General features: G+C 38.0%; 1 protein-coding gene across 1 annotated transcript in view; it reads right to left on the reverse strand.

The window, feature by feature from the left end:
* The window catches only part of CD96 (CD96 molecule), a 130719-nt gene that overhangs the window by 28062 nt on the left and 89333 nt on the right, over positions 1–13324 (reverse strand). The window contains exons 10-11 of the mRNA XM_044669187.1: positions 9478–9546; positions 893–958 (exon numbers count right to left, since the gene is read on the reverse strand). Coding sequence (XP_044525122.1) covers positions 893–958; positions 9478–9546 — 135 coding nt within the window. The remainder of the gene's footprint in view (positions 1–892; positions 959–9477; positions 9547–13324) is intronic.

Raw genomic sequence — 13324 nt, forward strand, 5'->3', positions numbered from 1 at the left:
CTCTCTCTCTCTCTCTCTCTCTCTCTCTCTCTCTCTCTCTCTCTCTCTGTCTCTCTGTCTCTCTCTCTCTGTCTCTCTCTGTCTCTCTCTCTCTGTCTGTCTCTCCCTCTCTCTCTCTCTTTGTCTCTCCCAGCTTTTCCTCTCTCTCCCACTCCAGAACTATTTTGTGTATTGTTTGTTATAAGATAACCTATGAACTATGCTAGCAACTGCCTAGAATGAAAAGTGTGAGCTGACTAGTATTTTGGTCAAGGCTGACAATCTCTCAATTCCAAGGGGGAGAAAAGATGAACAGGAAGATTCTAAACAATAGAGACATTGTGCCTAATGAGTCTTCATCAGAATTTTGACAACTTTAAGGGATTCTTGTGGAAGCACCATCCATCCCTTTGTGATGCCTGATAAAAAGCTTCTATGTCATTCTTCTCTAAAACAAAAAGGAGGTCAGATTTAAGCAATGGTTAGGCTCATTAAAACATCAAGCCTTTAGAAATCACAGCATAAGTTCAATAAAGATCACCAAAGTAGGCAAATTCTTTTTTTTTTTTATTTACTCCTTTTAAAGAGTTGAAATTTGTTTTCCATACCCACAATTGGGGGAAACATTATTTAAGTTTGGTTTCAAAATAGTTCTGGGGAAATTCAAGGTTTAGCATGACTCTGATTCTTTACTATATGTAATTTGGAGTATTTAATTTTCTTCTCCTGAAATCATGAATTATGTTCATTCATAAGCATCCTCACCACTGGCACTGCCACCATCAAAAATATATTCAAGTGTTTATGTGTGTATTGCTTCTAATTATATCACCAGGAGCTTTTTGCTACTTTCAACTATGGTCACATTGAATGAACCATTCCTCCCATTGTCCAGTCCTTGGAAAATACTCACCATTCAATGTTGTGCTTGCTTTTGAAGGAGTTGAATTGTAGGTCAAAGTGGATGCCCACAAATCTGCTAAAGGGAAAATAGTTCAAGAGACTCAGTGTAGAGAATGTCTTTTCTAGGAAAAAAAAGTTTGTTAGTTAAGTTTTCATCAGTTGAGAAAAAAGTTTCTTATCTAAGTTTATTTTCTTTACCTGTGATAGACCTGAACAGGAAGTATATTAATAGAGAGCTACAAATGACACATTTTGGTGTAGTAGAGAGAGCACTGGCCTTGGAGTCAAGAACCCCTGTTTCACATCCTGATACTGAAATTTCTCTGTGTGACTTTGGTCAGTTCATTTAATCCCTCTGATCTTCCACTTTTGAATCTATAAAATGGTGATAATAACAGTTGTATTGCTTAGCTTATTACATTGTTGCCCAGGATTGATTAGTTGCTATACCACTGATTTTATTTCTTCAAACTCTACCATGTCTATTGCCCAAACTTTGCCTCTCCACTCACACCAAGCATACAGTAAATACTTAATAAATGTTTACTGCATGAACGAATGTGCTGGTAATCTAGAAAGGTCTAATGAAAACAATTTTAAAGAAGTCATCTAGAATAGGAAAATAGCAGGGAAAAGCACAGAACAAGATGTAGAATAGAGAGAAGGATTCCTTCAGACACTTCAAAAAGAGTGTTTGGAAAACTTGGGGACTGATTCCATAGATGAGCTGACATACAAAGAGAGAAAGAAAATCAAAGCTGGTGTGGAAGGGTGAATGTAATAACAGAGCATGATCAGGATCATAGCATTAAGTTAGACCTGGAAGTAAACTCAAAGGCTATCTAGATAACTTCTAAACTCTTCATTTTACAGATGAGGAAATGAAAGTTCAGTGAAGTTAGTTGCATAGTTAAGTGTCAGAGACAGGATTTGAACTAAGATTTTTTTACTCCAGAGTTAGTACTCTTCAGCTAAAAGAAGACCCTCATTCACTAAAGTGGGGGGAAATGTTCACTTTTATTTAGGAGACAGACATATACGTGGAGTTAAGGAACTGCTCATACCACTGATTTTAGTTCTTCAAATTCTGTTATGTGAACTAGACTTTAATTTCAGCAGTTATGGAATCATAGGCTGTTAGAGCTAGAAAAGATGTTAGAGCTCAATTGTTAAAGCATGGTCCCCAGTGGAGTTGTTAACTGTTGGGTAAATCTTTGAGAGATATTAGTAATAGAACCACCCCTGACAGGATATCATGAAACTCAGCAGAGCATATGGCTTTTAGAATTCATCTTTCAACATCTATAAACTCATTGGGCATACTGCCTATATTTGGAAAGGAATATACTACCATGGTTCAGGAATAGATATTGCCCTGAAAATTGTTGCTTAGTTGTTTTTTAGGATTGTCCAGTCCTTCGTGACCCCATTTGAGGTTTTCTTGGTAAGGATACTGGAGTGGTTTGTCATTTCCCTCTCCAACTCATTTTACAGATGACAACATTGAGGCAAACATGATTAAATGATTTGCCCAGGATCACATGACCAGTGTATTAAGACACATTTGCACTCAGGAAGATGAATCTTCCAGATTCTAGGCCTTGCACTCTATCCACTGCACCACTTAGCTGCCCACTCTAAAAAGTAAAGTTCATTAAAATCATTATCTATGTATCTACGTATCTATGTATCTGTCTGTCTCTCTGTCCATCTCTCTCTCTCGGTGTCTCTGTCTCTCCTCTTTCTCTGTCTTTCCTTTCTCCCTGTGTCTTTCTCTCTCTGTGTGCTAAGGATATAGATAATGGTTTGATTTTACCCACATATACACATTAAAAATAGTTGAAAGACAATGGCCCTATCTATGGTTTAAGATTGTTTGTTTGTTTTGTAAATCTTTGTCTTTCCTACCTTCCTATCCATTCATTTGCATGGGAGATCAAAATGTATTAGGTTTCAGAAATTGAGGTGGCCCAGAATCAAGAAAGCCCTTGATAGTTTTCCAAAAAAGAAACCTCTAAATAGACACTAATGAAAGGCAATTTAGTGATCTGAAATTAATCAGGGAGTCACAAGGTATTTCTAACCTTAAGTCAGAGTGTGAGTCCTCTGATAAAGAAACCGCCCTCAGAAACCAGGAAGATGAGATAAAAACAAAATGGACAAGCCTAATGGTAGTGGTTAACCAGAGATGCCACTCTCATGGACATCCTCAAGAGTTCAAATAGAAAAGGGTTAGGCTCCAGATGACAAGGACTCCTAGATAATTCTGTTTGTGTGCAACATTGGGTTGATAATTGCAAGTCCCAGAATACTACAGCACCTACTCATGTGATTCAGAAATACTCTAACGAGATTAGACTATCAGTCCTTTTACAAAAACAAAGCAAAACAAAACAAAAAGAACTGATGAAAAAAGTATTTTGCCTATATTATAACAAGTAATTGGATAGATAGTTGCCAATCAGTATATATGTTGAGAACAGGTACCGCAGATGGCTAATGACTTGGACTCAGAATTTAATAGGAGAGAGTGTGCATTTGATTATGTTGTATTTTCAAAGAACTGAAGCCTCTCTCTGGCATGTATACACAATTTTTATACTAATATTATTCTGGCAGTAATATTTGGATGAGATTCATGGAATAGCAGGATCTTGAAGGAATGAAAATTTCAAGTTACCTAAAGGATAATAAAGAGCTTTATCATGGGTGTGACCTGTCTTTAATATGTTACTGAAGAGAATTGATATGATGTTACATAAGATACATATAAATGTATGAAAAGGTGTTGAGTAAGGAATATGAATGGAAAGCTTAAGTGATACACTGGTATACACAAGATGTTACAAAACTCATATAGGAAGGTCCCCAGTATATTATATATCTCCTCTATGGAGGATTTTTAGGAAAAGATGGACAAGAATTAAGTAGAATGAGAAAGCATGTATAACTGTTACTACTCTGGGTAGTACAGACATATCTGAGACTGTAATTTCATTAAAGAATAAACATGTATTTTATGGATGTATATAATATGTATATATGGGAAAATTATATGATATATAAGCAATATTCAGCTTTTATACAAACTGGATTTGTGGGAGAAATGTATTTTTCTGATTGAAATGGCAGATATAACATTGGGTTTTGAGTAGCTACGTTCATTAGTCAAAGTGATTTAAGTCATTAATTATCCAATTAACATGTATAAAGTACTTTAAGTTTTATAAAGAACTTTATATATATATGTACCTATATATATATACATATATTATCACATTTGACTTTCACAATAACCCTTTAAAGTATGTGTTTTTATTATGCCCATTTTGCAGATGATGAAATTGAGACTGAGCAAAATTAACTGACTTGCCAATATCACTTACGTCACATTTATTGTACTTGTGTTAATGCATTCTTTACATGTCTTTCTCTTCTCCCTGTTGCATACCAGTTAGACAGTAAGCTTTATGAGAACAAAAATCTGTCATATTCATCTTCTTATTCCTAACACCTAAAAAAATATTTACATCTTATAGACACAATATTTCTTTGAGAATGAAATTGATTTTAGCTAAAAGAGTTGGAATCCTCAGAAGAAATGGAGGCCAGTGTGGAGAGTTCCTAACTAGGATTGAGTTCAGCTTCAATTCAGAACTAGAAACTGGGCCACTGATGGGAAATAATTGCCTCTTCACAAGACAAAGATTATTGAGGGGAAGAATAATTTTATTTCACCTGAAGGAGAGCAGAAGTTTGTAACCAAGAAGTGGGAGAAACTTTTTGGAGAATCTTAGGGAGAAATGTATGCTCTAGGTTTAAGACAGACATGGTCAAGACACAAGATTTCTTTTACTTTTACCTTCATTTTATTATTATTATTTTTACCAGACCTATGATTTCATGGGTGTAGAGAGTTCCAGATGGGGAGATTCTTCTGCCAAAGCAGATCAGAACATATTTTGCCACTCATAGTCTTAGAGAGTTGCCTCAGACACTGAGAGGTTTAGTATGACATACCACCAGTCACGCAGCCAATATGTGTCAGAGGCAAGATTTGAAGCCATATCTCTTTCTGCCCTAAGGCCAACTTTCCATATACTATGCCAAGCTGATCTTTTCTTTTTCAGAAGAGAAAATGAAAAGTCAAGGTGCGTGGTGTAGGCACCAACATTATCCCCTATAGGCTGTTTTTTGGGGAAGATTATAGCAATGTCTTGTTCACTACTGTACAACTCTTGAGATCAGAAGGTATGAGTTCTAGTCCTGACTCAGTCATTTATTAATTATGAAATGATGGGTATGTGGCTTAAATTCTCTCTCCCATATTTTTCTCATTTCTAAAATGTGGATAATAATACTTACATTACCTTCTTCGTAGAGTGATTGTGAGGAAAATGCTTTGAATGCCTTCAAGTGCTTTAAATATGAATTATTAATAAACACGAATACTAAATATTACATGCAGCATGCTGGTTAGCACATAAAAAATGATCCTTAAGCATTATTATTGAGTTTGTTTCACTAGAAATCTATTTGCTCGCATTCTCTTTCCTGCTGCTTCACATTTCATAAACCTATCGAAATAAACATACTATGAGGGAAAAAATCCAATTACCAATGCCTGTCATGAATCTTGCCAAATGTGTCATCTAATATCAGATGCCACATTACAGTCCTATCTAACTAGTAGAACATGTTTCAAAAACAGTTTGGGAGGGAGCAATCAATATTAGCTTGTTGGATCCTAATTTGTTTTTGTGAACTATTACAAATAGCTCAGCTTGTGGCAGGGAATTTTTCCTCAAAACTCGATGGAAAAAAAAAAAAAGATGGCTATGAGTTAGAAAGCTGTAGACTTTCCTATTCTTGCCTAAGTAAAGCCCTGGGAATATTGCCTGCATTGCCAATGAAACTTATTTGTCTCCAAAGTCATTTAGTGGAAGCTATCATAGCAGCAACAAATTTATTTACAATGGTGAGATCGGTTTTTCTGAGCCTGAATTAATAATAGCTCATAATAATCATTCACATTTATGTAGCAATTTATAGATTATGGGATGTTGCCTCACAAAGGGTATTTTGTACTTAATGAATTTGAGGGTCATAGAAGTGAAGGGACTTGTTCTGTGTCACAAACTAACAAGTGACCAAGCCAGGACTGGCATCTAAGTCACCTCATTTCAAATCCATTCCCCTTCTACTTAGCAGTCCACTAAATTCAGTTTTGGGGTGAGAGAAGAGAGAAAAGGGGAGGGTTCATAGCTTTTTTTTTATTGAGAAGATCTTGAAAATGCCAAGAGCTATTATAGTGATTTTCAAAGTACTTTCAAATGGAATCCCTCAGCCTTTAGGAAAGAATCATAAAATTATAGACTTTCAGATTATGAAAAAGATCTTAGAGCAAGAAATAAGCTGGTCTGGCCATTGTTGCTGATGCATTTCCTCCATTTGCCCAAGGCCATGATGGTAAACCTAGAGAAGCAAATGGCAAACCACTCCAATATCTACCAAGAAATTCTCAAATAGAGTCACAAAGTGCTAGATACAACAGAAATGATTGAACACTAAAAACTGATGGTAAACAAATCATGGTTGGTGTCCTGACTAGAGCGGTGAGGCAAGGGCTTTGTTCTTAGCACTGAATTAAATCGGCTACTGACCATGCTTAGTACCTGTTGTCGGAGAGGGGGGGGGGAGGGGGGGGCCGGAACAATGAAACTTAACTCCTATTGTAGTTAGTAAGAATAATGAGTTAACTCAGTTGTCCAGTGATGATGAGCTCCTCCCCCATCCTGTTCTCTACCTTTTCTCGAATTCAACTACGGGAACATCTAGCATCAAAGAATCATAGATAAGGAATGGGAAGGGCTTTTAGGGGTCATCCAATCCAACCCCTCATTGTTAAAGTTTAGGAAATAAAAGATCACATGGCTGAAGACGCTTGCCCAAGGTCACATAATTACTAAGTTTCTGAGGGGGAATTCAAATTGAGGTCTTCCCAGTTCTGAGTCTACTATAGCCTGATGCTTCTCAAGCATACCATTTGCCCTGGGAGGTTTGTGGAATTTTCAAAAGATGCAGAATTCCCATTTATGCCTCTGAGACTGGGAGAGCAATCAAAGTCTGCATCTGGGGCATTTGCAACTCTCCCTTATCTTGTGGTCCATTTTCTGCCTTCTTTCCACAGGACTTCTTCACTGGCTCAGGCATTGACTTAAATCACTATGAGGCAGCATATTCAACCTTTGCACATAAAGACCATTCACCTTTTGTTCATCTAGGTCAGTGATGGGCAAACTTTCTAAAGAGGGGGCCAAAGGAAAGGAAATGCTCATCTGTCAGTCTGTTTCTAAGGCAACTCTTTTGAAGTTTGTATTTGTCAGATTAGGAATAATGTCGGGAGGCTGGTGTTGTGAGGATTATTTAGGTATTAGTTTATATATAGTTAATGTGGACCTAGCAGAAAGGGCTGGAGAATTCCACATGGAATGGGGAAGCAGGAAGTGGCTGGCACTCTCTGAGAAGGACTCCATGGTGGGAGTTACAGGCAGTAACTGATTCCCTGGGAGACCTCAGAGCTAGTGGAGTTGCACCCTGATTCCCTGGGATCCTGGAGTGTGGTGAAGGCTAGAAGCAAAGGACATCTATCCTGCACAACAGCACTGAGTAGGGAGTGATCTGCTAACTGGTGAACAGCTGGCAGGCTCCTCTCCTTACTGGGCTGCTTTGGACCATCAGTTCTGGAGGAGTTGGTTCCTGGCATCCTGAAAACATCTCTGGACTCTACTGTGAGAATTCCCACTCCTCCAATTCTGTTATTCTCTGGGCCCTGCCTGGCTTAGGTCTTAGTTTAGTGTAGTCAAGTCCTTCCCCTATCACTGTGGTTTGCCCTTAGCTTGTAAGTGTAGAATCCAAAGTCCCATCCTTTATCTTGTAGTCCCTGATTAAAATCTGTTATAAACTTTTACCTGTTGCCTTCTGGTTCCATAGACCCTTGTCTAGGTGGGCTGAGTGACTGTTGGGCCTAACTGCCATTCCTGTTGACAGTTAGCTCCTTGGCAGTAAAACCTGGTCTTCCTGTCCTGTTTGGTCCTGTCCATCTGACATTCCTGTCTCTCTCACCTCAGTGTGAAGCCACAAATAATAATAGTTAACATCCCTCCAATCATCCATTATACTGGATAGAACATTTCAGGGGGCCACATCTGGCCTGGGGCCATAGTTTTCCCATCACTGATCTAGGTTTTGAAAAAAGGTCCAGGAGATACCAGTAAGCTCTACCACAGTTACTCACATCCATGGACACCCACATATTACTTCTTCCCTTCCTCACACAACCCTTGGGAGTGTTACATGATTTCCTTTCATTTCCTATTTTAGTTTGCTTAGAGCAGTGATGGTAAACCTTTTAGAGACTGTATGCCATGGCCCATCCCTTTCCCCGAGAGCTGGGCATACCAGCCACCCCTTTACCCCACACAGAGGAGGGAGGAAGCACTCCCATTAGACTGCTGGTTGGAGGGGTGGGTGAAGTATAAGGGAGAGAAGGGGGTTTGGGGTTGAATATATTAAAAGGTCAGTTGCCAGGGGATTGAACAATTATTAATCCCCAATTTGAGAGTAACCTCAAGTTAAAATGACTTTTATGGAAATTTATTTACAAATGAGAAAAGGAAGACGAAATAAGGAAATAAGAATCTAACATAGTAGGTAATTTGCTCCAGTCCCCTAGTTAATCCAGATATATCTAATTAACCCTCAGCTGAGGGAAATCTGGCCTTGATCCCAAGGCTGGAAACTCAGAGGGCCAGAGGCCCAGAGGCAAATGAAGCAAAAGCTTCAGTCACAGAGTCTCTCTGAAAGGGAAGTTCCTTAAGAGAAGTTCAGGAAGATTCAGTCATAACACTCACCACGTGGAAGTCCAGTCATGAACCAGAAGAGCTCCTTCAGGTCCCTTCACAAACCAGAAGAGAGAGCCCAGCTGACTGAAGTCTCTTTTTAAAGGGGTTTCTTTTGCATTACTTCCTGTGGCCTCCTCTTAGTTTACATGACAATCACAACAGATGCTTTTCTTAGGACTGCCCATGAGGCAGTCAGTATGATTTTTCACTTACTCTAGCACCCTTGGATCACAGACCATCCAAAATGGAGATGTTTTCAACTTCGGTGATTAAATCTAAAGATAGGCAGTGTAGATTTAATCTAATTATCACAGAAGTGAGGAATGTCCTCAGTACATATGAAGAAGGGGAGTGGAGTAGCTCAAGCACTCTGTTTCCCTCCATCCCTGCCACTTGTGAGCCACCCACCTTACCTGCTGTGTGCTCCCATTGGGCTGCTCTGCAGAGGGGAGGGTGATGGGAGAAATTGTCAGCAGGCACAGTAGGGGGGGGTGGGAAAGGAGCAGCTCTGCCCAAATCCCTCTACCTTTCTAGTAACAAACTTGAGGAAGGGGGGCAATGTTGCTGCCCACAAAGCATGCTCTGTGTGCCATCTTTGGCACACGTGCCATAAGTTCACCATCACTGGCCTCGAGTGTAGGTCAACTTTGAGCAAATTAATGACCTTAAAAGGATCCATCATTGTACTTACTTGGTTTTATTTCCTTCTTGCTATGGTCTGGGTAGCTTTGTGTAATTGTACTGGAATTGAACTGGTCAGCTGAAAGTCCAAAAACAAAAAGAAACAAATAAACCATCACCACAACAAAAATCAGTTCCCTACGTTTATAATATAAAGTCTTCCTGCTCTAGCTTTTCATCCCAGGCCACTGATTCTTAAGAAATAAGAGTTGTTGCTTTGAGCCACTGAGTGAATGAAATCACAAATGAATAGTCAGAATCAATAGCAAGTGAATATGATGATGATGAATACAAAATCACATACTTTGGTGGGTTTTTTTTGTATCTACATAAAAACTCTATCATTATCTGAAGATTTTAATGATTTTAGAAAGAAATGATATCAATCTTTTGTAAAGATGCCTTATACTTAAGCAATAGATATCCCTGGGTAGGAACAGTTGCAAACAGGTGGCTTTGAATATATAGATTAAAGTTTTAATGCTAGATCTGATTTGCTATAGGATGAAGGGAAAAATGTTTCTACTCTTGGCTCTTGTCATCAACCCAGACCCTGGAAGTATTGTGAGGACTAATAAAAAAAAAATAACAGCAAAATACTTAGGCAGATAGAAAATACTACAGGACAATAGATGCCTTTAAAAAAATGTTAGTGTTTATATCAGCATAGAGCGCATCAGATTACAAATTGGCCACAGCCCCAACTTGAAACCCAAGAACCATCAACAGTCAATGAAGAGTACTATTTAAATGGGCTTTTTGCCCAGACCTCAACACTGGTTTTCTTTGTAGAACTGGTGAGTGTGTTAAATATTCAGAGCCAAGTAATGAGCTTTGGTTATACTAACTATGGGAAGTAGAGTCTATATTTAATAGTGCAGAACTCGTCTCTACCAGGGTTGGTGAAACTGTATAGAGAAACTCTGTTTTCAAACAAAATTCCCAAACTATTATATCTCTTTATAATCATATTTGTCATTATTTCTATATAGACTCAAGGAATACAGGGTGCATAATATCATAGACAGGAACTTGGAAATCAAATAGGCAAATATTTTCATTTTTCAGATGAGAAAACTGAGGCCTAGTGAGGTAATGTGACTTTCACAGAGTCATATAGCTAGTTAGTGATGGAACTGGCCCTAGAACCTAATTTATAATCCAGGCTTTCCTTCCTCTGTTCTAATTCTCACTAGGTAGATTGCGATTCTGAATTCATGATCCATCATTTCACAGCTAGGTGAGAAGGCCCAGGCTATGGTCACTGAAAGCCTTGTAAGTGATCCTTGTAAGTGAGAGAAGGCGAAATGCAAAGAAAATGCAAAGAACTCAATAGGCAAGAGAGTTAGACATATGATGCAAACGGAGGAAATAATTTATTGACGCTGCTGCGAGTCCTACCTTGGAACCCATGAATGATCCTCCTCTTCTTGCCAAGACTTTGCTGGCTAGGAGGATGGGGGTGGAGAGTCTTTTGAATATAATATAGTATAAAATTGACAGAAGTCTACTTTGATTCAACCATATGAAAAATTACCTTTTGGGAACCAAGATAGTTCTAGAATCAAAGTAGACCAGGGAAAATTTACTTCACATCTATGCTGGTTATATACACAAGGTGATACTGTCTTAATCTTGCTATCTCAGATTTGCAGTACAACTATTTCAAAGAGAACGATGTCATTCTGATAACTATGCACCTGATTGATCTGTTAGGTGTTATTGTTGCCCAGAAGTTTCTATCATAAGGAGAAAATGACTTTGAAAGACTTGAGGTTTCTGATCAATGCACTGACTAATCAGACCTTCTAAAGACTGTTCCCATCCCTTGGCAAAGAGGTCATGCAGTAGAGATGCAGATAGAGATATGCATTTTCTGATGTGGCCCATGCTTATTAATTTGTTATTCAGAGGATGTATGAATAATATATTATTTATTTGTTATAGTCACACACCCAAAAAAGATAAAGACAAACAAAACAAAAATATATTTTTTAATATTTGGAAGAGAGCAGAAGGAAATACAGTAGGGAACACAGATAAGCCAGGGAAATTTTTTTAAACCATGAGTTAAATTTAATATACATTTAAAACTGTATCAAAGAAGTTAATATTTTCACATATAATCCTTTTTTCATTTTTATTAAAACATTCATTTGCTTATATTTGTAAAATTCATTAAAAACATTAAAAAAGTAGAGACCACAGAGAATTCTCAACTACCTAAAGGATAGAAAAGAGATGATTTTTAAAAAGATTAGACAGATAGATAGATATATAGAGGTTCTCTAGACAATCTGGTTTTGTACTAATTAGGCTAATTAATAATAGCAATGATGTATTTATTTTTTTTAAATGCTTCTGTCTTGGAACTGATATTAAATATCAGTTCCAAGGCAGAAGAGTGGGAAGGGGCTAGGTAACTCTATTTAACTGTCTTGCCTAGAGACACACAGCTAGGAAGTGTCTGAGGTCATTTTTGGACCCATGACCTCTAGGCCCGGCTTTCTATCCACTGAGCCACCTCAGTGCCCCTTTGATGCATTTATTTAGCTTCCAAATAATACTGGCAAGTGTTTTTGTTTATTTGATGTTAAAATTTGGGGGAACCTTTATTTAAAAATCATTTCACCAAGGAAACATGAAGGATTTCACTGAATTAATCTTTTGTTCTAAATAAAATATAGTAGATTAAATTTCAGGGATAAAAAACAGTTAAAGAAAGAAGTAAGGAACTTAATTAGGACTTTGAGAACCAGAAGGGATCTTATAAATCATGTAATTCAATTCTCTTACTTTTCAGATGAGAAAATAGTCCCAAAAGGGTTGTGCTTCACATATTTAAGCAGTGGTAGAGTTGAATCTAGAACAAAGGGCTTCTAAGTCCCATTACAATGTTCTTTGTATTTCTAAGTTCAGAAGAAAACTAATAAAACCATCTAAATTAAAACAGAAAATCCAAAAGACTAGACAGACAATGGAATGATGAAAAATGTGCTTAATAGGGGGTGTCAGGAGACCAAAGGTCTTCCTGTGTTCTGTTCCCTGTGTGACCTAAACAGGACACTTCACTTCTCTGGGATCCAATGTTCTCTTTTGTAAAATGTAGGGGTTGTTCCAAGGCTCAATTTCTATGTGAAAGAAAGAAAAAAAAAGAATAAAGTACCCCTCCATCAATCAACATTTATTGTTTGCTAAGTTGTAGGTTCTTGGGATACAAAGACCAAAATGAAACAGTCCCTGACTTCAATGAGTTTTTAGTTTACTGGGAGATACATGTACACAGAAAAGTAAATAGAGAATATCAATGTGATGAGGGCTGTCTCCCACATATAGCATAGGGTTTTATTGTCTTGACTCAAAGAGATACAAGACACATATAAATATATTTAAAAAGCATTTGCTGCTGAATGGTGGGGGAATAAACAAAAGAGACCAGTTATGTCTTCAGCTCTGAAATCATCTCCTAGAACCTAATAGTGCTAGTGAACCTTTTAGAGATTGCATGTCCAAACTACGACTTTGAGCTACCCGTGAGCCCCCTGCCTTATCCCAGACAGTGGAGGGAGGAAGTGCTCACATTGGGCTACAGGGTGGAGGGGTGAGGCATGTGAAAATTGTCCTCAGGCATGGTAGAGAGGGGAAACAGAGCAACCCTCTCAAGGCATGCTGAGGATACACGTGCCTTGCTTTTACCAACACAGACTAGAACAACTAGGTAATACTTGGGGGCATCCTACTGTATTATCTATGATTTACAAACACACAGGGCACAGATGAGTTGGGTCGCATTAAAAATTTCAATTGTATTGCTAGAAAAGTGGCACATCAGTATCTCATTGCTAATGACTCTCTTC

The sequence above is a fragment of the Gracilinanus agilis genome, chromosome 3 (assembly GCF_016433145.1).
Source record: "Gracilinanus agilis isolate LMUSP501 chromosome 3, AgileGrace, whole genome shotgun sequence".
NCBI classification, from domain to species: Eukaryota; Metazoa; Chordata; class Mammalia; order Didelphimorphia; family Didelphidae; genus Gracilinanus; species Gracilinanus agilis.